At 44.2% G+C, this 26,276-nt stretch overlaps 1 protein-coding gene across 1 annotated transcript in view; it reads left to right on the top strand.

Annotated features, from left to right (window-relative positions):
- oxct1a (3-oxoacid CoA transferase 1a) overlaps positions 1-25,164 on the top strand; it is a 138,113-nt gene extending 112,949 nt beyond the window's left edge. Inside the window, exons 15-17 of the mRNA XM_071402553.1 lie at positions 374-454; positions 23,883-23,984; positions 24,319-25,164. Coding sequence (XP_071258654.1) covers positions 374-454; positions 23,883-23,984; positions 24,319-24,354 — 219 coding nt within the window. The 3' untranslated portion in view covers positions 24,355-25,164. The remainder of the gene's footprint in view (positions 1-373; positions 455-23,882; positions 23,985-24,318) is intronic.
- The last annotated feature ends 1,112 nt before the right edge of the window (positions 25,165-26,276 follow it).

Genomic DNA, 26,276 nt, shown 5'->3' with positions numbered 1-26,276 from the left:
GAATAACGAGAGCCCAGCTGCCCTTCCTCCACACACACACACACACACACACACACACACACACACACACACACACACACACACACACACACACACACACACACACACACACACACACACACACACACACACACACACACACGCAGGTGCTTTTCTGTGGACAGTGAAGACGCTTACCACACATTATATCGAAAGCCCTGATAACTGTCATAGCGAATAGTATGGTACAGTAGAAACAGACTACGACAGTTCTTGATGGACAGACGCTGGTGTGTAGCCGTAGTGACCAGTTAAACTAGGTGGTGGGTGTATGACCTTTGACAAAAACTCTTCTGTCTCATTCTCTCTCCACTTTTCTCTTTATCTTTGTCAGGGAGGAAAACACAAGATTCTGGACACGTGCAACCTGCCACTGACAGGAAAACAGTGTGTGGATCGGATCATCACTGAAAAGGTGTGTGTCTGTGTGAATGTGCATACTGTAGGGCTGTTTGAGTTGTGTGTGTCCCTGTGTGTCTCTGTTCCCTCTTTTCAGTTTGCCAATGTGTCCCACATATCTGTGTTGTCTAGATTCAATTCACTGGCTTACAAATCAAACTCCTCACGACACATGCCTCATTTGAATCTCTCCCACACAGAAAGATTGAAGTGACTCTTCAAAACGAATCTGTATATTTTGGAGCCCAACTCGGCCTATTCAGACGCCTGGGTTATATCATACCTAAGCTGAATGTGAGTCATAATGTCAGGCTTTATGTGAAACACTTTGCTCCAGTGACAATACATTACTGCCTCTGTAGGCCTAGAGCTGACACTCTCCTCTCCAGCTCACAGAATCATGAGCGTTTATAGCATTGGAAAAGGTTGAAAGAGTACAAACAGAATTGCTTGGCTTTAGCAGCCACTGGGCTTGTGTTTCAGTTTTCTGAACAATAGACCAAATCTATTTCCCTGGTAAGTTTATTATAGACATTGGAACACAGAAAGAAAGGTGGGAAAAACACACACACACACACACACACACACACACACACACACACACACACACACACACACACACACACACACACACACACACACACACACACACACACACACACACACACACACAAGGGACTGATATATACACTGCTCAAAAAAATAAAGGGAACACTTAAACAACACAATGTAACTCCAAGTCAATCACACTTCTATGAAATCAAACTGTCCACTTAGGAAGCAACACTGATTGACAATAAATTTAACATGCTGTTGTGCAAATGGAATAGACAAAAGGTGGAAATTATAGGCAATTAGCAAGACACCCCCAAAAAAGGAGTGATTCTGCAGGTGGTGACCACAAACAACTTCTCAGTTCCTATGCTTCCTGGCTGATGTTTTGGTCACTTTTGAATGCTGACGGTGCTCTCACTCTAGTGGTAGCATGAGACGGAGTCTACAACCCACACAAGTGGCTCAGGTAGTGCAGTTCATCCAGGATGGCACATCAATGCGAGCTGTGGCAAAAAGGTTTGCTGTGTCTGTCAGCGTAGTGTCCAGAGCATGGAGGCGCTACCAGGAGACAGGCCAGTACATCAGGAGACGTGGAGGAGGCCGTAGGAGGGCAACAACCCAGCAGCAGGACCGCTACCTCCGCCTTTGTGCAAGGAGGTGCACTGCCAGAGCCCTGCAAAATGACCTCCAGCAGGCCACAAATGTGCATGTGTCAGCATATGGTCTCACAAAGGGTCTGAGGATCTCATCTCGGTACCTAATGGCAGTCAGGCTACCTCTGGCGAGCACATGGAGGCCTGTGCGGCCCCACAAAGAAATGCCACCCCACACCAGACTGACCCACCGCCAAACCGGTCATGCTGGAGGATGTTGCAGGCAGCAGAACGTTCTCCACGGCGTCTCCAGACTCTGTCACGTCTGTCACATGTGCTCATGTGCTCAGTGTGAACCTGCTTTCATCTGTGAAGAGCACAGGGCGCCAGTGGCGAATTTGCCAATCTTGGTGTTCTCTGGCAAATGCCAAACGTCCTGCACGGTGCTGGGCTGTAAGCACAACCCCCACCTGTGGACGTCGGGCCCTCATACCACCCTCATGGAGTCTGTTTCTGACCGTTTGAGCAGACACATGCACATTTGTGGCCTGCTGGAGGTCATTTTGCAGGGCTCTGGCAGTGCACCTCCTTGCACAAAGGCGGAGGTAGCGGTCCTGCTGCTGGGTTGTTGCCCTCCTACGGCCTCCTCCACGTCTCCTGATGTACTGGCCTGTCTCCTGGTAGCGCCTCCATGCTCTGGACACTACGCTGACAGACACAGCAAACCTTTTTGCCACAGCTCGCATTGATGTGCCATCCTGGATGAACTGCACTACCTGAGCCACTTGTGTGGGTTGTAGACTCCGTCTCATGCTACCACTAGAGTGAGAGCACCGCCAGCATTCAAAAGTGACCAAAACATCAGCCAGGAAGCATAGGAACTGAGAAGTTGTCTGTGGTCACCACCTGCAGAATCACTCCTTTTTTGGGGGTGTCTTGCTAATTGCCTATAATTTCCACCTTTTGTCTATTCCATTTGCACAACAGCATGTGAAATGTATTGTCAATCAGTGTTGCTTCCTAAGTGGACAGTTTGATTTCACAGAAGTGTGATTGACTTGGAGTTACATTGTGTTGTTTAAGTGTTCCCTTTATTTTTTTGAGCAGTGTATATTTGATGCTGCAGAGGGACCTGGGGAGATGGAAATTACATTTATTTGGTTAACCGTAATCCAATCAGCAGATAGCTCAATATTGATTTGATATCCCAGAACGTAGGGCTGTCTTTTATGAAGATGTATTTTAATGATGTTACTAGCTCCACCACATGGCCCACCTAAGCGCTAGTAATGCTTCATCTGGAAACCACTAACCCCCAATGAGCTCTAATGTTCTTACAACGTTTGCAAAGCTGCACATATTATTACTGTTTCAGTATGAACAAGTTACCCCTAGGATGTCTAATGGTCTTACAATGTTTTTGTTCAATCCCTTTGACAGGACCCCTTTTGATTGGAACGAAACCTTCCATACATATTTGCCCATTGTAGAAGTGGTCAGAAAGTGACTTTTTGGACCTGAATTACAAATTATTCAAGAGCTAAAGGTGCTCAAAGTTGACCTATTTTGCATACCTCACCATACCATGAGACATCCATGTCTTCACTGGAAAAGATAAACAGTTGAGATGTACATGATTTAAAAGCATTACAAACAGGGTTGTCAAACTTTTTATAATTTCTTGAAATAATACAAATAAATAAAAAATGTATCCTTAAGTCAACTGACGAACACGTGCGTCAATCAAAGTAACATAATAACAAAATCCCCATCAAAATCCATCAGTTTAAGCTAGAGATATATTGCATGGGCTTCGTCTCAATCCAATGCATCCGCTCATGTCTGCCTTCCGCATATGCGGTGGAAGGTGGCCGAGCTACAGCAGTGTTTGTCAGACCATGAGACACCCCCCCCCCCAAAAAAATATTCTCACAAAAACGTCTGAACGGTTTGGCCGATAAACTATTAGGATGTCTCAAATGTGCAGTTGGCATACTGACTGCAGGAATGTCCACCAGAGCTTTAAGATGGCGCCAGAGCAGAAGGCATACGTGCCCCTAACCGATTGTGTTTTTTTTGTTCGTTTATCTGCGTTGTTTGTAACTTTTTTTTTTTACTCTTTATGGACATAATGTTGCCGCTACCATCTCTTATGACCGAAAATAACTTCTAGACATCAGGACTGCGATTACTCACCACGGACTAGCAGAATCCTTTTTCTTCTTTCACTACTCTGACGAGCCCGAGGCAGAGGATATACGGCTCCCTCGGGAACAGGCCCCGACCCCAGTGATCTGCGTGAAGAGGAGAAAGAGAGGCCGGAGAGCGGGCTGCCTTCTGAGAAGTCGGAGGCAATCGAATAAACCCCCACTACCCTCAATTCTGCTAGCAAACATGCAATCTTTGGACAATAAAATGGGCGGGTTACTGGGAAGATGAAACTACCAACGGGAGATTAAAAACTGTAAAATCTTATGCTTCACGGAGTAGTGGCTGAATGACGACAATATCAACATACAGCTGGCTGGTTATACGATGTACCGGCAGGATAGAACAGCGGCGTCTGGTAAGACAAGGGGTGGCGGTCTATGTATTTTTGTAAACAACAGCTGGTGCACAATATCTAAGGGAGTCTCGAGCTATTCCTCGCCTGAGGTAGAGTTTCTCATGATAAGCTGTAGACCACACTACCTACCAAGAGAGTTTTCATCTGTATTCTTTGTAGCAGTTTACATACCACCACAGTCAGAGGCTGGCACTAAGATAGCATTGAATGAGCTGTATTCCGCCATATGCAAACAAGAAAACGCCAACCCAGAGGAGGCGCTCCTAGTAGCCGGGGACTTTAATGCAGGGAAACTTAAATCAGTTTTACCAAATTTCTATCAGCATGTTAAGTGTGCAACCAGACGGAAAATAACTCTGGACCACCTATACTCCACACACAGAGATGCATACAAAGCTCTCCCTCACCCTCCATTTGGAAAATCTGCCCATAATTCCAACCTCCTGATTCCTGCTTACAAGCAAAGATTAAAGCAGGAAGCACCAGTAACTAGATCAATAAAAAAAAGTGGTCAGATGAAGCAGATGCTAAACTACAGGACTGTTTTGCTATCACAGACTGGAATATGTTCCGGGATTCCTCCAATGGCATTGAGGAGTACACCACATCTGTCATTGACTTCATCAATAAGTGCATCGATAACATCGTCCAACCCCAACCAGAAGCCATGGATTACAGGCAGCATCCGCACTGAACTAAAGGGTGGAGCTACCACTGTCAAGGAGTGGGACTCTAACCCGGAAGTTTATAAGAAATCCCGCTATGCCCTCCGACGAACCATCAAACAGGCAAAGCATCAATACAGGACTAAGATAAAGTCGTACTACACCGGCTCTGATGCTCGTCGGATGTGGCAGGGCCTGCAAACCATTACAGACTACAAAGGGAAGCACATACGAGAGCTGCCCAGTGACACGAGTCTGCCGGACGAGCTAAACTACTTCTATGCTCGCTTCGAGGCAAATAACACTGAAACATGCATGATAGCACCAGCTGTACCGGAAGACTGTGATCACACTCTCCTCAGCCAATGTGAGTAAGACCTTTTAGACAGGTCAACATTCACAAGGCCGCAGTGCCAGGCGGATTACCAGGACGTATACTGCGAGCATGCGCTGACCAACTAGCAAGTGTCTTCACTGACATTTTCAACCTCTCCATGTCCGAGTCTGTAATACCTACATGTTTTAAGCAGACTACCATAGTGCCTGTGCCCAAGAACACTAAGGTAACTTGCCTAAATGACTACCGACCCGTAGCACTGATGTCTGTAGCCATGTGGGCTTTGAAAGGCTGGTCATGGCTCACATCAACACCATCCTCCCAGAAACCCTTGACCCACTCCAATTTGCATACCGCCACAACAGATCCACAGATGATGCGGTCTCTATTGCACTCCACACTGCCCTTTCCCACCTGGACAAAAGAAACACCTATGTGAGAATGTTATTCATTGACTACAGCTCAGCATTCAACACCATAGTGCCCTCAAAGCTCATCAATAAGCTAAGGACCCTGGGACTAAACACCTCCCTCTGTAACTGGATCCTGGACTTCCTGACAGGCCACCCCCAGGTGGTAAGGGTAGGTAACAACCCATCCACCACGCTGATCCTCAACACAGGGGCCCCTCAGGGGTGCGTGCTCAGCCCCCTCCTGTACTCCCTGTTCACTCATGAATGCACAGTCAGGCACGACTCCAACACCATCATTAAATTTGCCGCTGACACAACAGTGTGATCACCGACAACAACGAGACAGCCTATAGGGAGGAGGTCAGAGACCTGGCCGTGTGGTTCCAGGACAACAACCACTCCCTCAACGTGATCAAGACAAAAGAGATGATTGTGGACTACTGGAAAAAGAGGACCGAGCACACCTCCATTCTCATCGATGGGGCTGCAGTGGAGCAGGTTGAGCGCTTCAAGTTCCTTGGTGTTCACATTACCAACAAACTAACATGGTCCAAGCACACCATGACAGTCATGAAGAGGGCACGACAGAACCTATTCCCCCTCAGGAAACTGAAAAGATTTGGCATGATCCTCAAAAGGTTCTACAGCTGCACCATCGAGAGCATCCTGAGTGGTTGCATCACTGCCTGGTATGGCAACTGCTCAGCCTCCGACCGCAAGGCACTACAGAGGGTAGTGCGAACGGCCCAGTACATCACTGGGGCCAAGCTTCCTGCCATCCAGAACCTCTATACCAGGCGGTGTCAGAGGAAGGCCCTAAAAATTGTCAAAGACTCCAGCCACCCTAGTCATAGACTGTTCTCTCTGCTACCACACAGCAAGCGGTACCGGAGCGCCAAGTCTAGGTCCAAGAGGCTTCTTAACAGCTTCTACCCCCAAGCCATAAGACTCCTGAACATCTAGTCAAATGGCTACCCGGACTATTTGCATTGCCCCCTCTCCACATCACTGCCACTCTATGTTGTCATCTATGCATAGTCACTTTAATTTACTCTACCTACATGTACATACTACCTCAACTAGGCGATGCCCCCACACATTGACTCTGTACCGGGCACCCCCCTGTATAGATTTTTTTTTTTTTTACTGCTGCTCTTTAATTACTTGTTACTTTTATCTCATTCTTATCCGTATTTTTTTAAACTGCACTGTTGGTTAGGGGCTCATAAGTAAGCATTTCACTGTAAGGTCTACACCTGTTGTATTCGGCGCATATGACAAATTACATTTGATTTGAAAATTTGATTTGATTTGTTGGCAGAGAATTTAATGTTAATTTATTTACCATAAGCCACCTCCAACGTTGTTTTAGAGAATTTGGCAGTACGTCCAACCGGTCTGACAACCGCAGACCACGTGTTACCACGCCAGCCGAGGGCTGTTACAGTGACCATATTACCACAGCACCGGCAGTCACAAGTCATGACCACAGTCAGATTCCATGTGACCGTTTAGTCACGGTAACTAGGCTTCTCCAAGCTCTGATGCTGCTGATGGTCATTAGTAGCCCACCAAACTTGCTAACTGCCTGGTACTCAGCACTCTATTGTCCCTCTAATCATTCTGACATCAATGCAAATGTAGTCAAAAATCAAATCAAACACTTCATGAGAGCCCTGAGAGCCCATGAGCTCATGTTGCGCCACATTTCTATAGGCTATGCAATTGCCTGAGAACGGAGTTTTTAAAAAGAGGGGGATCCCGTCAGCTTTATATTGGCTAGGCCTACTATATTTATTTATCACCTTTACGAATATTAAGCACATTGCTTCGCATTACAGGAGTGTAGCCTACCTGGCCTGCATGAAAACAACTTAGCCTAGCCCATAGGCCTAAATGTTTTGATAAGGTTTGTATCACAACTAAAGTGGCCAAATAACTTCTTAAAATGAAGCACATTAATCCGCTTTACAACCGGTGTAGAGCCTAACTGGCATACATAGGAGAGGCACATGAGTTTAAAGTTTGGGGAAGGTCATTTTCACCATAAAAAGGCACCTTTATAATAAGGCATTACATGCATAATCGCATTTGGGGTCACTTTTGAGAATGGTGTTATCTCACTAATTGATTGCATTTTGGAACATTCGCGCTGATAGCCTACTGCCGTGTGCGCATTGCTGGGCTTATAATGTGAGATATAGCCTAATAGTTTATCAACATTTTAAGCTAAATGTTTTTGATCTGTTGCATCAGCCTCATTACTTTTAAAATATTTTTTGATGTGAGTGGTTGTATTAATTTGGAATCTATCGCATCTCACAGCTGTCCCAGACTATGTTTGGAATATTTATTTCTCGGACAGAAGGACAAGTTGATCAATAGAATAGGTAAACTTTTGTACTAAGGGGGATAGTAGAATGACATAGGCTAGTGCTTTTGATGTTCTTTTTTTTTTATAATATGTTTATTATTTTCCAATAAAAATAAAGTAAAAAAGACAGCAATACAAACAATGACATTCATTGTACTGTTGAATGGGATGGCCAGTTTAGAGGACAAAACAAAAGTTAACTCACACATACACAAAATAAAACAAAATCCTATTAGGTGGTACATGTATAAGAAGACAGCATATAGTCATTACAAGCAGTGTAGTTCAGCCAAAAATAAATATTGAGTGGAGTACAGCACAGAGTAGCAGCAGATCGTCAGCCCAGTTATGAAGCGGGGCTAGACCATTTATCCAGTATCGGCTGCCATATTTTGTAAAACAATGGACTTCTATTGGAGGTGTTGTATCGAATCTTTTCCATATGTATTACATTCCCTAAATCCCGTAACCACATTTCAAAGGTAGGTACAGTCTCCAATTTCCAAAATTGCAATATGAGCCTTTTGGCTAATAGAGTACACAGAGAGACAGCTTTCCCTTCCTGGTGATTCCCATCAACTGTACCAAACAGAGCGATCAATGGGTCTGGGGCTAGAACTCTATCAAAGGCCTTAGATAAGTAATCAAAAATGAGAGCCCAGTAAGCATGTAATTTAGGGCATGTCCAGAATAAGTGGGTCAACGTCCCCTCATCCTGCTTGCACCTCTCACACAGTGGTGAGGTGTCCGGGAATATTTTATGCAGTTTTACTTTTGAGTAGTGTAACCTGTGTATCACCTTAAACTGTACAAGGTTGTGTCTGGCATTCACTGAACTGTGGTTTATATTCCTGAGAGCTTCTATCCAGTCCTCATTTGAGATTTCTGAACCAAGTTCTTGTTCCCAAGCCCTTTTAATGGTGTCTGTGGATACCTCTATGTGGGCCTGTAGCACATCATACAGTCTAGAGACCGACCCTTTTGAATGGGGTTTGACAAGTATCAAGCTATCTAATGTAGGACTATTGGGCTTAATACCATACTGTGGGATATGTGTCCTTAAGAAATTCCTGATTTGGAGGTATCTGAAAAAATGTGTTGTTGGCATGTTGAACTTTGCCTGTAATTGTTGAAATGAAGCTAACTGACCATCTATGTATAAATTACCAATTGTTGTGAGCCCCTTCTCCCTCCACTGTGAAAACACCACATCATCCAATGCAGGGTGGAAAGCATGATTCAGGCTAATCGGGCTGTCTATGTAAACAGTGGGTATGTTAAGAAAATCCCTAATCTGTTTCCAGATCCTAAGCGTATGACAAATGACTGGATTGGAGTCATAAGTGGGTTTTTTCACATATGATGGGCTATTAACAAGTGCAGGGAGTGAGGAACGTTGACAGGAGGCCTGCTCGATCAAAAGCCATGAAGGCATATCCTTCTGTCTCATCGCAGGTAAACTTTCCCTCCAGAAAGACACAATGTTCAGATTAGCAGCCCAATAATACAGTTTGAAGTGAGGAAGGCCAAAGCCCCCCTCTATCTTGTACTTGCATAAATGCTTCTTTGAAATTCTGGCTGCCTTGTTATCCCATAAAAATGGAGTTACTATTGAATCCAGTTTCTTAAAATAGCTTTGTGGTATGAAATTGGGTAGACATTGGAAGAGGTAAAGAAACCTGGGTAGGACAACCATTTTAATAGCGTTTATACGACCAACCAAGGAAATAGGCAGAGTTTTCCAGAAATCTATATTTTGTTTAAGCTGATATATTTTCATGTCCCAATTCACTTTCAATAGCTGGTCAAGGTCTCTTGTCACTACAATGCCAAGGCTTGTGAACTTGTCCCTCACTGTTCTAAACGGGGTAGATTGCAGAAATTGCATATCCACAGGCCGTGATATTGGCATCAACTCACTTTTTTGCCAGTTTATCTTGTAGCCAGAGAAGGAGCCGAATGTGTTTATCAAGTTAAGTAATGGTGGAATAGAAGTTTTAGGCTTAGACAAAAACAAAAGAACATCGTCTGCATATAGGGAAATTTTGTGCTGTGTGTCTTTTATTTTAACAGAAGCTATATCGGCACATGCCCGAATGCGAGTAGCAAGGGGTTCCATGGCTATAGCGAAGAGAGCAGGCGAAATAGGGCACCCCTGTCGGCACCCCTTGAACAGGCGGAATGACTGCGACATTTCCTGATTGGTCACAACGGACGCCATTGGGTGTGCATAAATAATTCTTATCCAATTAATAAATTCCTTTCCAAATCCGAAATGCTCCAGAACCGACATCATATACTTCCACTCAATCTGATCAAACGCCTTCTCTGCATCAAGAGCTATTACCACTGCCTCAACTTTATGATCATGATACATTACGTTGAAAAGGCGTCTCAAATTGTAGTATATATGTCGGCCCGGGATAAAACCTGTCTGGTCAGGGTGTATGATGTCGGAAATATATTTTTTCAATCGGTTTGCCAATATCTTTGTCAACACCTTGTTTTCTATGGGGAGTAACGACACGGGGCGATACGACGACATCTCCATGGAATCTCTATCTTTTTTCAAGATCAGGGCTATTGTAGCCTCATACAGTGTTTGCGGGAGTTTGGTATTTTCTTTGGATTGTTGAAACATTCGCAGCATAAGTGGAGATAGACTAGCGCAGTACTTCTTATAGAATTCTATTACATATCCATCGGGCCCAGGGGCCTTGCTGTTTGGAAATTGTGCTATCGCTGTGTTAATTTCATCTAAGGTTATCCCTGCATCGAGTGCGGCAGCTGCCCCCCTGTCTAGTTTAGGAAGTTCACATTCAGCGAGAAAGCGTTCCATAGTTTGTGGATCAGTAGCATCGCATTTTGATTGGTATAGCTCTGAGTAAAACTGCGCAAAGCATTTATTAATGTCCTGCGGATCTGTTACTATTTTACCCTTCTTGTCTTTTATTTTGTGAATAGCTCTAGATGCTTGTACCTGCCTTAGCTGTCTTGCTAATAATTTATGTGGTTTGTCCCCCAGTTCAAAATAACTTTGTTGCGTTCTAGCAAGTAAAGAGCCCACCCGTTTCGAAAGGATGGTATTGTATTCATACTTTAACTTTGTGATCTTCTCAAGGACTGTATACGAGGAATTTGTCCTAAAAACGTTCTCCTGTTCCCCTAACTCTCTTTCAATTTCTCTCAGCCTAGTATTGGCACGTTTCTTCCTCTCTGATGTATAAGAAATAATGTAACCTCTAATCACAGCCTTTAGAGATTCCCAAAGGGTGGAGTCGTCAACATCCCCCGTGTCGTTAGTACTGAGGAAAAAGGCAATCTGCTCCTTCAAATACTGACAAAAAGCCTCATCTTTCAACAGGTATGCGTCTAAGCGCCACGATCGCCGACCTGTCGACATATTGTCGAGTTTCAGCACCATGGACAGAGGAGAGTGGTCCGTAATTAGAATGGGGTGATAGGTAACCGACTCAGCTGCTGAAATTAGTTTGGAGTCCAACAAAAAATAGTCAATTCTGGAATATGATTTATGAACTGATGAAAAGAAAGAATAATCCCTGTCTGTTGGGTGCGTCAGTCTCCAAATATCGACAATGTTAAGGTTTGTCATCAATGTATTTAGACAGACACTGGCATTTGATTGTTGAAGTGACCTTGATAGCTGTTTATCTAAAAGAGGATCTAACGTACAGTTAAAGTCACCTCCAACAATAACACTTGTATCCGAGATATTTGGTATGGCCTTAAATACCCTTTGAAAAAATAATGGATCATCAAAGTTGGGTCCATATAAATTGACCAAGGTTATTGGTTTTGAATTCAGTGTACCAGCCACAATAATATACCGACCATTAGGATCTGAAATCGAGGTTGAGTAAACAAAAGGAATGTTTTTCCTTATCAGGATTGCTACCCCTCTCGCTTTTGCATCAAAGTTAGACTGGTATATCTGACCGATCCAGCCGACTCGTAGCTTGGCCTGCGCGGAGCGTTTAATATGAGTTTCTTGAAGAAGCACTATGTCAGCACCCAGTGATTTAAGATGAGAAAAAACCTTAGCTCGTTTCACGACATGCCCTAATCCATTACAGTTCCAGCTGACTATCTTTATTCCACCTGGTCTACTCTGTGCTCGGTCACTATGTGGCATTTCTTATTTTAAAGCAAATTGCTGCTGTCAAACAAAACCCTGAAGAAAAACGTCCCGCCGTGCGGGAGCTTGTCATGCCACCTGTACTAATAAACGTGAACATAAAACACAGACCCCATCCCCCCTCCCGTCCCTCCACCCGTCCCTTTACTGAGTGACTTCCCCAAACGAAGCGCTCCTTGACTAACACACAAACCTTAGGGTGTCTAGACATAAAGCTTGAACTAACTCGTCGTCTATAGATGCTCCGCATATAAACTAATATTAAATAACACTTAACTTAACTCTCACGTTAGGGGGTGAGTGGCGTTAAAACATGACATGTCAAACAATGCTATATTAGCCACAACATCTCACCTATCATATAAGTCCCAATTTCTGATCTTCTGATCGAAAAGACATAGGCCGGAAATTCAATTCACACACATTCCTGGCCTGTATTTGGCCATTTAGCCTGCTGGCACAGCCGTTCTGTATCCTCAGCCGGGGAGCTTGCTTGTCAAGAACAGATCGGCCTCTTTTGCGTTGTCAAACGTACGTGTTGATCCCTCGACTGTCACCTTAAACCGGGCTGGGAAGAGGAATCCATATCGGATGTTGGCCGCCCTGCATTTGTTGCGTACCTCATCATACTCTTTCCGTTGGTTCCTCACCTCCAAGGTAAGATCTGGGTAGAAAGACACCCTGGCTCCGTTGTAGTTAAGGGGGAACTTTTGACTAGCCAGCTTGAGGATGAGATCCCTGGTGTGGGGATAGTGCAGCCTTACAATGAATGGCCTTGGTGGCCCGCCCTTGGCCGGCTTCGTTGCCTGTGCTCTGTGTGCGCGGTCGATCAGGATGGCCGTTTTGAAGTGTTCACTCCCCAGCAATGCCGGTATCAGCTCCGAGACAAATTCAGTGGGTTTCCCTTTCTCAGTGTCCTCCTGGATCCCACATATTCGGATGTTCTGGCGTCTTGAATGCGACTCGAGCATTTCCAGTCGGGCCTTCAGGGTTTTGTTGTCATTTTTGAACGTTGCGCACTGTTTCTCTATGTCCTGTAGCCTGGCCTCGTGATCGATTGTCGTCTGCTCAACCTCGTGCACCCTTCCCTTAGTTGCCTTCACAGTTTCGGCCAAAGTCCCAATACTCTTTGAGATATCAGCCAACCTTGTGTCCACCTTCTTGCTTAGTGCGTTTATGGCAGCCAGTATGTCACTTTGAGTAGGTTCTGTGGGGAACTCTTGGAAGCTAGCCTCTTCAGCTAGCTCCTCGTGGGTCGGCGACGTTGAAATTGGTTCGTTGTCTATCTCATTCCAATTATCTTGTTTAGCGCCCCCTTTTTTGTTGCCTTTTCCTTTTTTCATATTTGTTTGAAGTTATAGGTTGTGAGAGGTTAAGATAAATATTAATTTGTTTCAAAATTGAGCGGAGCTCTAGCAATGCACGTCTACTCCATAGCACGCTCTCTAGCGCCCCCTGCTTTTGATGTTCATTAGGACTACTCATCTTGTTGGCTGATGAAAGTAAATGTCGACAGTTCTTCTAACATCTTCAATATGCACCTCAGAATTCGATAAGAAGGACGCCCGCAGTTGTGTCTCGGATGTGTCGGTCTTCACTTGTAGCCTACTTTGGAGCAGAGATAGATGCCTGTGACGAGAACCTGATCACGTGACGGGAATTTGCTAATAAGAATTGAGATATCTGAGAGAGCCATGTGAGTGAGAGGTGCTTCGGAATACGCAGCCGGGAGGAGGGATTTTGTTAGGGGGCATTACAGCCACGCTAGGGGAATGCCGTCTTGAAATTTGAGGCATTATCAAGTGCTTGTCAAATTGTGAATGAGAGATTGATGAAGTGTGTGCAGCCTGTGCAAGAAACAAAGCCGAGCTCATGCCTTTCATGCAACTTTTCAAATCATCATTAGTCACATCATGCAGCCTTAGAAAGTATTACGAATCAAAACATATAGCCCAATGTTTGTATCTCATCTAAAGTTGCATAAATAACTCTAAATTAAGCATATAGGAGGACCTGTTTCTTTGTTAACCGCTCAACACAGAATAGCCGCATGTGCGCACTACCTCAGAAATCATTTTGAGAAAACATTGTTTTCTATTTTATTCAGCTATATTCAATTGTATTCTTCATACTATAAAATAATGTCACGGAATTCTAAGCAAATCTTGTCTGCTAAATGAACTAGTGTAGCCCACAGCCATATGGTATAGCCATATCAGGGCCTAACATAAGGACAACTCAAGAGTATGCTATTCTGTTCTTCTTAAATAGACAACATTTTCTTCATATTTCTTTAGACCTGTCTAAAATAAATAATGGATTTATTGTGATGGTGTAGGCTATATTAAATGGATTTATTAAACTTTTTAAAATGTAGATGTTCCAAAGGTCTGCATCAGGGCTTGAAGGCTATACATAGAAGTGTTTATTTTAATTAATGGTCAATTACCGTGAGACCGGCAGTTATTTGTTTGACACCAGCTGACAAAATTTCATGATCGCCACAGCCCAACCCAGGACCCCCACATCCGGCTTCTTCATCGGCAGGATCGTCTGAGACCAGCCGCCTGGACAGCTGATGAAACTGTGGGTTTGCACAGCTGAAGAATTTCTGCACAAACTGTCAAACTGTCTCAGTGAAGCTCATCTGCGTGCTTGTCGTCCGCTCCAGGGTCTTGACCTGACTGCAGTTCGGCTTCGTAACCAACTTCAATGGGCAAATGCTCACCTTCGATGGCCACTGGCACACTGGAGAAGTGTGCTCTTCAATAATGAATCCCAGTTTCAACTGTACCGGGCAGATGGCAGACAGTGTGGGCGAGCGGTTTTCTGACGTCAACGTTGTGAACAGAGTGCCCCATGGTGGCAGTGGGGTTATGGTAAGGGCAGCATAAGCTACGGACAACGAACATAATTGCATTTTATCGATGACAATTTGAATGCACAGAGATACCGTGAAGAGACACCCATTGTGGTGTCATTCATCTGCCGCCATCACCTCATGTTTCAGCATTAAAATGCACTGCCCCATGTCGCAAGGATCTGTACACAATTCCTGGAAGCTGAAAATGTCCCAATTCTTCCATGGCCTGCATACTCACCAGACATGTCACCAATTCAGCATGTTTGGGATGCTCTGGATCAACGTGTACAACAGTGTGTTCCAGTTCTCGCCAATATCCAGCAACTTGCCTCCCGAGTGGCGCAGTGGTCTAAGGGACTGCATCACAGTGCTAGCTGTGCCACTAGAGATTCTGGGTTCGAGCCCAGGCTCTGTCGACCCATGTGGCGGCGCACAATTGGCCCAGCGTCGTCCAGGTTAGGGGAGGGTTTGGCCGGCAGGGATGTCCTTGTTCCATTGCACACTAGCGACTCCTGTGGTGGGCTGGGCGCAGTGCACGCTGACACGGTCGCCAGGTGCACGGTGTTTCCTCCGACACATTTGTGCGGCTGGCTTCCGGGTTAAGTGGGCATTGTGTCAAGAAGCAGTGCGGCTTGGTTGGGTTGTGTTTCGGAGGACACACGGCTCTCCACCTTCGCCTCTCCCGAGTCCATATGGGAGTTGCAGCGATGAGACGACTATAGCTACCAATTGGATACCACGAAATTCGTGAGAAAACGGGGTAAAAAAACAACAAATAGAATTTTAAATATCCAGCAACTATGCACAGCCATTGAAGAGGAGCCGGACAACATTCCACAGGACACAAACAGCCTGATCAACTCGAAGGAGATGTGTCGCACTGCATGAGGCAAATGGTGGTCATACCAGATACTGACTGGTTTTCTGATCCACACCCCTACTTTTTTTTTCAGGTATCTGTGACCAACAGATGCATATCTGTATTCCCATTCATGTGAAATGCATAGATTAGGGCCTAATGAATTCATTTCAGTTGACTAATTTCCATATATGAACTGGAACTCAGTAAAATCTTTGAAATTGTTGTCTATTGCGCTAATATTTTTGTTCTCTGTACATTTTACTTTAGTAAAAAAGTAACTCAAAGGATATACTGTTTGAGAAGCCACAGTTATTTGTTATGATAGGATTATAAAATGTTCAACTCTGAGGCTATCTTACTGTGATTGTTCTAAATGAGATACTTGGAGGATGCCTAACATTCTTACAATGTTTTCCAAAGCCTGAGCCATTATTACTGTAGTGTTGTATGTGTGCAGCATGGGGCTGTATGCTGTACATTTGTTGTGATTTCAGTGTTCTGACAGATGGCTCAATAGATTTGCTGTGCCTGCTCATGTTTACCTGCTGTTCTGCGCCTGTTCTGCATGTCTATTCATCCCCTACAGGGTTACATAGCACAATTCCTGTAATACAATATCACAGTTTAGCAGCAGGTAAGCGTATCAGTCAGAATTTGGCCCAGAGCCTTACTGGTACATTTTTCGATCTGAATATCGCATACTGTAGCATTTAATTTAACCCCTTTGTTATGGCAAGCCTAAATACGTTCAGAAGTATAAATTTGCTTAACAAGTCACATAAGTCGCATGGACTCACTCTGTGTGCAATAATAGTGTTTATCATGATTTTTGAATGACTACCTCATCTCTGTATCCCACACATTCAATTTTCTGTAAGGTCCCTCAGTCGATCAGTGAATTTCAAACACAAATTCAACCACAAAGACCAGGGAGGTTTTCCAATGCCTCACAAAGAAGGGAAGCTATTGGTAGTATTGTGAAGTTATTAGTTACACTTTGGATCGTGTATGAATACACCCAGTAACTGCAAAGATACAGGCGTCCTTCCTAACTCAGTTGCCAGAGATGAAGGAAACCGCTTAGGGATTTCAGCATACGGCCAATGGTGACTTTAAAACAGTTAGAGTGTAATGGCTATGCTTGGAGAAGACTGAGGATGGATCAACAACATTGTAATTACTCCACAATACTAACCTAAATGACAGAGTGAATAGAAGGATGCATGTACAGAATAAAAATGTTCCAAAACATGCATCCTGTTTCCAATAAGGCACTAAAGTAAAATAGCAAAAATGTGGCAAAGAAATTAACTGAGTACGAAGTGTTATGTTTGGGGCAAATCCAACACAACACATCACTACTCTTCATATTTTTAAGCATGGTGGTGGCTACATCATGTTATGCATTATACTTGTCATCGTCAAGGACTAGGAAGTTTTTTATGATAAAAAGAAACGGAATAGAGCTAAGCACAGGCAAAATCCTAGAGGAAAACCTTGTTCCGTCTGCTTTCCACTAGACACTGGGAGACAAATTCACATTTCAGCAGGACAATAACCTAAAACACAAGGCCAAATATGCTTACCAAGACCACATTGAATGCTCCTGAGTGGCCTAGTTACAGTTTTGACTTAAATTGGCTTGAAAATCTATGGCAAGACTTAAGAATGGCTGTTTAGCAATGATCAACAACCAACTTGACAGAGCTTGATGAATTTAAAAAAAGAATAATGTGCAAATATTCAATTCAATTCAATTTTATTTTATATAGCCCTTCGTACATCAGCTAATATCTCGAAGTGCTGTACAGACACCCAGCCTAAAACCCCAAACAGCTAGTAATGCAGGTGTAGAAGCACGGTGGCTAGGAAAAACTCCCTAGAAAGGCCAAAACCTAGGAAGAAACCTAGAGAGGAACCAGGCTATGAGGGGTGGCCAGTCCTCTTCTGGCTGTGCCGGGTGGAGATTATAACAGAACTATGCCAAGATGTTCAAAAATGTTCATAAGTGACAAGCATGGTCAAATAATAATCATGAATAATTTTCAGTTGGCTTTTCATAGCCGATCATCAAGAGTTGAAAAACAACAGGTCTGGGACAGGTGGCGGTTCCATAACCGCAGGCAGAACAGCTGAAACTGGAATAGCAGCAAGGCCAGGCGGACTGGGGACAGCAAGGAGTCACCACGGGCGGCAGTCCCGACGCATGGTCCTAGGGCCCAGGTCCTCCGAGAGAAAGAAAGAGAGAAGGAGAAAATTAGAGAGAGCCAAGATTTTCAAAATGTTCATAAATGACAAGCATGGTCAAATAATAATCAGGAATAAATCTCAGTTGGCTTTTCATAGCCGATCATTAAGAGTTGAAAACAGCAGGTCTGGGACAGGTAGGGGTTCCATAACCGCAGGCAGAACAGTTGAAACTGGAATAGCAGCAAGGCCAGGCGGACTGGGGACAGCAAGGAATCACCACGGCCGGTAGTCCCGACGTATGGTCCTAGGGCTCAGGTCCTCCGAGAGAAAGAAAGAGAGAAGGAGAAAATTAGAGAGCGCCAAGATTTTCAAAATGTTCATAAATGACAAGCATGGTCAAATAATAATCAGGAATAAATCTCAGTTGGCTTTTCATAGCCGATCATTAAGAGTTGAAAACAGCAGGTCTGGGACAGGTAGGGGTTCCGTAACCGCAGGCAGAACAGTTGAAACTGGAATAGCAGCAAGGCCAGGCGGACTGGGGACAGCAAGGTGTCATCATGCCCGGTAGTCCTGACATATGGTCCTAGGGCTCAGGTTCTCAGAGAGAAAGAGAGAACGAGAGAATTAGAGAGAGCATACTTAAATTCACACAGGACACTGGATAAGACAGGAGAAGTACTCCAGGTAACCAACTGACCCTAGCCCCCCGACACATAAACTACTGCAGCATAAATACTGGAGGCTGAGACAGGAGCGGTCAGGAGACACTGTGGCCCCATCCGAAGAAACCCCCGGACAGGGCCAAACAGGAAGGATATAACCCCACCCACTTTGCCAAAGCACAGCCCCCGCACCACTAGAGGGAAATCCTCAACCACCAACATTACAATCCTGAGACAAGGCCGAGTATAACCCACAAAGGTCTCCACCACAGCACAAACCAAGGGGGGGCGCCAACCCAGACAGGAAGATCACGTCAGTAACTCAACCCACTCAAGTGACGCACCCCTCCTAGGGACGGCATGAAAGAGCACCAGCAAGCCAGTGACTCAGCCCCTGTTGTACACTCCAGGTGTGCAAGACTCTTAGAGACTTACCCAGAAAGACTCTCAGCTGTAATCACTGCCAAAGGTGATTCTAACATGTATTGACTCAGGGTGTTGAATACTCATCCAATCAAGATATATTAGTGTTTTATTTATCATATAGATTTTTTTTTTTTACAAATGTTAGTTTTCCACTTCGACATTGGGAGTATTTTGTGTAGATCGTTGACAAAAAAAATGCTAAATAAATCCATTTGAATCCTACTTTGTAACACATCAAAATGTGGGAAAAGCAAAGGGTTGTGAATACTCTCTGAAGGTACTGTAATTGTTAAAATATTGACAATGCTTTTTGTGCAGTATTTAGTTTAATCTGATGGGCTCTATAGCTTAATGTGCCTTATAGTCTGTACTCTAACCTATCTGAGCACACCAGAGCAGACATCCTGTGACCCTGGGTAATGCTTGTTGCTGTCTACTGTGCTCAGCAGGACAAAAGGCTTCAGCAGTCATCGCTGGCTCCATTAGCAGCTCAGCTGGCTTCTACACAGGGGGCACAGAGGTGTAATGGAGGCCTGCAGAGGATCATTGATTGTGCGTGTGTGTGTGTGTGTAGTGTGTGTGTGTATTCAGTATTATAGGGGATAGTTTGGGTTTGTGCTAGGTGTAGAGAGGCAGATCGATGCGGGTAGCCTTGTGTGCCATGTAGCCGTGTTTTTCTCGGCGTCCTATCGCGCCAGTATGTTTCCTTTTCTCAATCTCTTCCTTCCTTTCTGTCTGTCTGTGCCTCTCCCGCTCGCTCTCTTTCTCTCGCTCTCTCGCTTTCTCTAAAGGCGGCTGTAGAATTATGACCAGTCAAGGTTGGAGAGACAGTGTGTGCTTTTCTTTTTTCCACCCGTACATTTTTGCCTGGGTGCGTTTTAGAGTGATTGCGCAACATGCTTCCGAACATTTATAAAGGTTAAAGCGTCTCCTACCCACCACTGTCATCACCACCTCCCTCTCTCCTTTTTTCATCCCTCTTTTCTGCTCTACCCCCTCCTCTATCCTCATCCTTTCCTCCCGTTTTTTTGTGCCCTTCTCTGTTTTATCCTTGTTTTCTTCCCTCCCATCTGTCTGTTCTCATTACCTCGCTCCTCTTCTCTCTCTCTTTTCTCTCTCTTTCTCCCCTCACCCCCACCACTCTCTTCTCTACCTTTCCCTCTCTTCCTGGTATCCTCTCTTGTTACTATTCCCTATTTCCTTCCTTCCCCCTCTCTGTCCTCTGGGTGGATCAGGTAGCCACATGATCCTCTGTGCCCCTCTCATATGAGGACTCTTCACAGCAGCCTGCCAATGTGTGTTAGCTAGATGGCAGCGGTCCCCACAGTAAACCCTGCGGAACGTGCTTGGTTTGGTAAACAGTAAATCATGAAACAGCGTTCCCCTCTGGAAAGGAAATCAGCCCAAAATAATTACCTATTTATTCACAGTGGAAACAGACATTCCCCTGGTTCAGAGTAATTGCAGCAGCAAACTGCTACCTCTGGCAGTCTATTCCCAGAATTGTACTTAACGTTCTCTGGTTATTCCCCACTTTCTATGTTTACTTCTGTTAAAACTGTTATTTAACCCGGTTCCAGGAGAACGCAATTGTGCAAAGGCTTTTGTTCCAGCCTAGCTCTAACACACGTTATGCAACGCAACAAGGTTGTGTTGATGAGCTGAGAGAGGGAAGGGATGGCAAGAGGGAGTAGGAGAGCGAGGGAGATGGGGTAAAGGAGGAATGGGAGAGTCTGTACAGAAGGAGTCATCAGACTGATAAGATCAACCTAGGGATAATTATGATGAGAAGACCAGCTAATTTCACAGGCTTAGTGAATAACAGAACTGGCCTCAGTTTAGAAGACGCTAATCCATAGTCCAGTGTGATGATGGCTTTATGCTGTTGCCCAGTGCTGTAGTCCAGTCACTAACGTCACAGACAGTCCAAGACAAGTCTCTGCCTCCCTCCCTTTGCTCTCCACTCTTACTCTAATTTTCTTTCCATGTTTTCCCCTTCCTTTCCCATACTCTTCCTTTCCCACATTATTTTGCTCTCTCTCTCTCTCTCTCTCTCTCTCTCTCTCTCTCTCTCTCTCTCTCTCTCTCTCTCTCTCTCTCTCTCTCTCTCTCTCTCTCCCATCTGTCATCTCCCTCTCTCTCATCTGTCCTCCCTCTCTCTCTCTCTCTCTCTCTCTCTCTCTTATCCATCCTCCTGCATCTCCCCTAATGAGCTGTAGGTTCTCACAGCTTTCCCGAGAGTGTTGCTGGGTAATATTTTTTATATATTCTTAGACCTGCGACACATAATAAGACTATGCCAAAACAAAGTCTATTAGAATGCATATTATCTGACTCCATGAGCTAAACAGCAGTATTCATAATCTAGTCATGATCAGAGAGGGAGAGAGAGGGGGTGAAGTCGTGGCCTAAAAGACCATGCCCCAAGAAGTCCATGTGGAGGAGTGCATGTAGGTGCCTCGCCAAAGCAGGACAGGAACAAAAAGAAACAATGAATCTAAGACCCTTTTATAACCATATGACCTGTTTGTATTCAAAATCTGAGTTGTTGATCAATAGCAGAGACACTAAAAGTGAACTTCCAATCAAATCACAACAGCACCAATGCTTCGCAGAGGTGTGACAGAATGGGGGTTGTTGAGAGCAACACAGGTAATTCAGCATTCTTAAAAACAAAATAATCCTTGCATACAGTGTTTTAAGAGTCATGTCAGGGGCTGGGCCGGCCCTACATACCAGTGGCAGACTGGGACAAGAATTCGGCCTTGGCATTTTATCCACACCAGCCCACATCACTGCGCACACCGTCAACTCTTACATTTTCTGTGCGCTACGTCATCCATTTCGTGATACGATACGAATTTCGCACTTCGTGTGACGTTACAAATCCAATTTGTGCAATATGTTACACATTTGTTGTGTTTAAGATCCCAGAGTACCTCTTTAAGCCATGTTATAAAAGCCAAGCAAACATCTTCATCATATTTAAGTAAAAAGGGCCGAGGAGGTGTGGTATATGGCCAATATACCACGGCTAAGGGCTGTTCCTACGCACGACGCAACGCGGAGTGCCTGGACACAGCCCTTAGCCATGGTATATTGACCATATGTCACAAACCCCCGAGGAGCCTTATTGCTATTATAAACTGGTTACCAACGTAATTAGAGCAGTAAAACTATTTTTTTTTGTCATACCCATGGTATACGGTCTGATATATCATGGCTTTCTTATTAATATAATGCTCACTGCTTGTAGCCATGTATTCATCCAACAGTAAATGTAATTCCCTAAAAATGTTTTGCAGTTGTAGGCTACCTATCGGCCTATGCCCTTGCAATGGTCGTGCCGCTCCATATTTCAAAGCCATATCAAATATCTTGGTGTTAAAATAGTTGCTATTGAGCTGAATATTGAGAGTTGAGAAATACAGAAAGCTAAGACACTCATCTTCAACAGAGACACGGGTACGAAGCTTCCAAACACGATGTTTTCCCTCACAATTTCATTTTGAAATGGTATATGATCAGACTGCATTTACCTCTGGAGCGCATGGGGGGAGGGGAGAGTGGCTCACTCATCACAGCAGCAGGCCCCAACGAAACAGACACAGGAGCAAAACAGACACTTTCATTACAGGAATCATGAGGACAATGCACTTTACTGTTTGACCAATTCAATTTAGCCATCCAACAAATAGGATGTTTTGAGTGAGGTGACAATTTAGGAAGTGCTCTCTTGGCTGATTTAATGATAGAGAGTCAGGGCGGGTCTCTCTGAGCATTTGACTTTCAATGTGAATTTGAGCGACCTCAGCTCAGCCAATCAGAAAGCCGGGCCGGCCCATTTTGGTAGGGGTGCCGGTCGGTTGCCCACTGAGCAGCCAAATGCTCATTGTAGATTACTATGACAACAGAGAAATTGCACAGAAATCATAAAAAAATATATATCTTAACAGGCCCATGGCAGTGTCTCCGGCAGTGTCTCAATCATTTTTAACCACTTGTGTCCTTTTCTCCATCGCTGATGTAGCAGGACATGCCAGGTGGCAGCGATACAGTAAAATTATATCAGTCAGTGGTGTTGAAAGAAAGAAATGAGAAGAGGATAGGAATCTTTAAGAATGTTGTTGAGACAAAGCCCATATCTTAAAACAACAAGATTTATCCCAAATGGCGCTTTTGGTCCAAAGAAGTGCTATCACAATTAGGGTGTGATTTGAGACGCAGCCAGAGTCATTGGGAGGCCAGTCCAAAAGGGCAGGAGAGACCTACACAACACCTCTGGTGTCCTGAAAGAATGTGGCTAGGGTGAGTCTCGGTTCAGACCAAACTGCCAGTCTGGCCTTGTGAACACAGAGAAAAGTCAGACAGTGGGACCCCTGTAGATTTTAGTGTCTGTGCTCCAGCTGGGAGATGAAGGTATTCCTATTGTTTCAGGTGGCTTCGCTCATACAGCTAGTGCTTTCTTAGAATGTTTTTGATGATGTGAGAGTAGTAATCATTAATCATTTTCTGACGATTAGAACAAACACAGACTCTGAGCTGAAATGCAGGAATCTCCAGGGTGCATTGCCGGACTTTGAGTTTCGTTTGACGTAAACGGCATCTATGTCAGAGAACTCAACAGGTACAGGTCTAACCCTCTAGGCCTCCACCCAACATTTCAGATGTTGTCTTATTAAATATATCCATCTCTCTCTCTCTCTCTCTTTCCCTCCCCCTCTCTCCCCTTCTCACTCTCTCCCCTTCTCACTCTCTCCCCTTCTCACTCTCTCCCAGGCTGTGTTTGATGTGGACAAGACTAAAGGTCTGACACTGATCGAGGTGTGGGAGGGACTCACTCCAGAGGACATTAAGGCATGCACTGGAGCACACTTTGCGGTGAGTCTTACAGGGACAGCCAGTCTGGCCACGGGGAATATACTGACTGGCCACTTCAGGGTTGTGTTGTTCAAAGCAGGACGAATGATTTGATTTGATTTAGCCAGCCAACTTTTCCATATCTACTCGTTCAAAAATATAATCTGGAAACAGGCATGGAATTACATGATACTCTCAGTAAATCCATATTTAACTTGAACCGTCTTCGTAAAACCAGAAAACCAAGAGCGTTTATCAAAGTAGTTGACTAAGCTATTGAGCATGCTCAGTGAGAATACCATCAATAGTAACACAGATGGTTTCTCTCCTTTCAAAACTCTCTGATGTCCAACAGGTGTCTCCAAACTTGAGGTCCATGCAGCAGGTCTAGAAGCTGGGGGGGGAAGTGTGCGAGGAGAGGAGCTATGACTTGAAGGCTGTTTTAATCTCTCCGTATGTACGCTAGAAGGAACACAAACTATGAACGAATGAACAAAGGTCAACCTAATGTTACTGAACACAACGTCTGCACACTGAATCATAACATTACTGTAACGTCACTGAATGTAACATGTGAGATTCATCACGAATAATCAGGTTGAGTCATGATGTTGAACATATTGTAAGAATTGACTTGAAGGACTGGTGTCCCTGACATAACTCAAGAGGAACTGTCTAATGTGTATTTAGTAAGAATGTAATGTTTTAATCATATGTTTTAATGCTATGTCAAAGTTTCTCCAAGACTTATAACACAAACAATTATGGACTGCATTTCATTCCAGAAAGTTGTGTCCTCCCTTCTGCACTTGTTCAAGCCCTTCCTTGGATGTGGATCAGCTGGTTTCTTTTGGTAGATATGTATACCTCATAAGCAATAACGCCATCTACTTTCAGACATACTGCTTTCTCTGATTTAGTGAAATGGGAGTGAATAGGAGAAGAAGGGTGGAGGCAACTTGATGGTATGAAACGCAGCCCTGCTGTGTAAACTGATATGCATTTGAGCCTGTACATTTCATCCTAGTTTGGTGCTTTAGTTCAAAGGTTACCCTCATGGAAACACACTCTTAATAAAATATATGGTTCCAGATACTTTAGCTACTACTAAATATTAGGCCTTCCATTTTCTACCTGGACTTCTTCTGTGCCATGTATTTATATATCAAATTAAACTGTGTGTGTTACCTTGATGAAAAAATATATTGGTGTCCATTTTCTGCACTGGTACTGACACTCAGAAGTACACAGTAGTAATATGTGGAATGTGTTCTTGCTTTTCCCTATCCCGTCTTTTCACATATCAGTGGTTGCTTCAAGGTTGTCTAGAGACAGTGGGCTGAACAGGTAGTAAGTATATTGTTGTAAGAGACCAGTACAGTATGCATAACATTCGACCATTCATTCCAATACAGTAGTTTAATTCAGTTCCGCTGTCAGCTAAAGGATGTCAAATGTATGATGATGAATAGGCTCACGTTTCCAAATTCTTCAGAGATAATCTGCCCCACTTCCTGAAGAATTTTGAGATTTATGACACCTCAAATCTTTCTTCATCATTTCTGTGTGACAGTGAAGGAAGGAATTAAGCATTTTGAGAGTATTGGAGCAAGGGGATCTCTTCACGAGTTGAGCTCTGTGTTATGGCACACTGAATGAAGGCTCCATCTATCCTCAGAGACGCAAAGCTTTTCCGACTCAATCCCATCATATCGCTCATTATGTTCTGCCTCAACGTTCCCATTAGCCAGGTTTGACATTATGTACCTCTGAGCAACTAAAGCAAATTAAGTCGACACACAGCAGGTTCAGGCTGCCATGCAGATGAGGGGCGTGCAATGACATTCTTGATTCGATTTGTCCACTTGAGAAGAGCGCAGGGTGCGGTTACCCTTGGGCTCTATGTAGCAGAAACTGGAGGGCTTCTTCACGCTTGGGTTCAAAGAGAATATAGAGGATGTATCATAAATGGGAAACACATACATGTCAAATTGTTCTTGCGAATATGTTGTGAAATAGACTTGTTCATCAAGGGTAGACATTTCTAAATAGTAAATATATGTTGCTGCCAGACTATTTAGACAAACCCTATTATATTCAGTGAGGTTTATCTTTCAATCCTGGAAAAGTGTCAAATATGTCCACTGTTATGCATTAAAATAACTAATCCAGACAAGCGAGAAGTGAAAATCAATCGGTTAACAACGTGTCCTTTCCAAATGCTCTCCTCCAGAAGCGCTATTGTCGGGAAAGCGGAGTTGATCAATTCAGCACCACAGGTGTGGACAGTGCCAATAGCCTATACACGGACAG

Source organism: Salvelinus alpinus, chromosome 5, assembly GCF_045679555.1.
Source record: "Salvelinus alpinus chromosome 5, SLU_Salpinus.1, whole genome shotgun sequence".
NCBI lineage: Eukaryota > Metazoa > Chordata > Actinopteri > Salmoniformes > Salmonidae > Salvelinus > Salvelinus alpinus.
The sequence above is the reverse complement of the archived record's forward strand: the minus strand, read 5'-3'. Positions and strand labels throughout refer to the sequence as shown.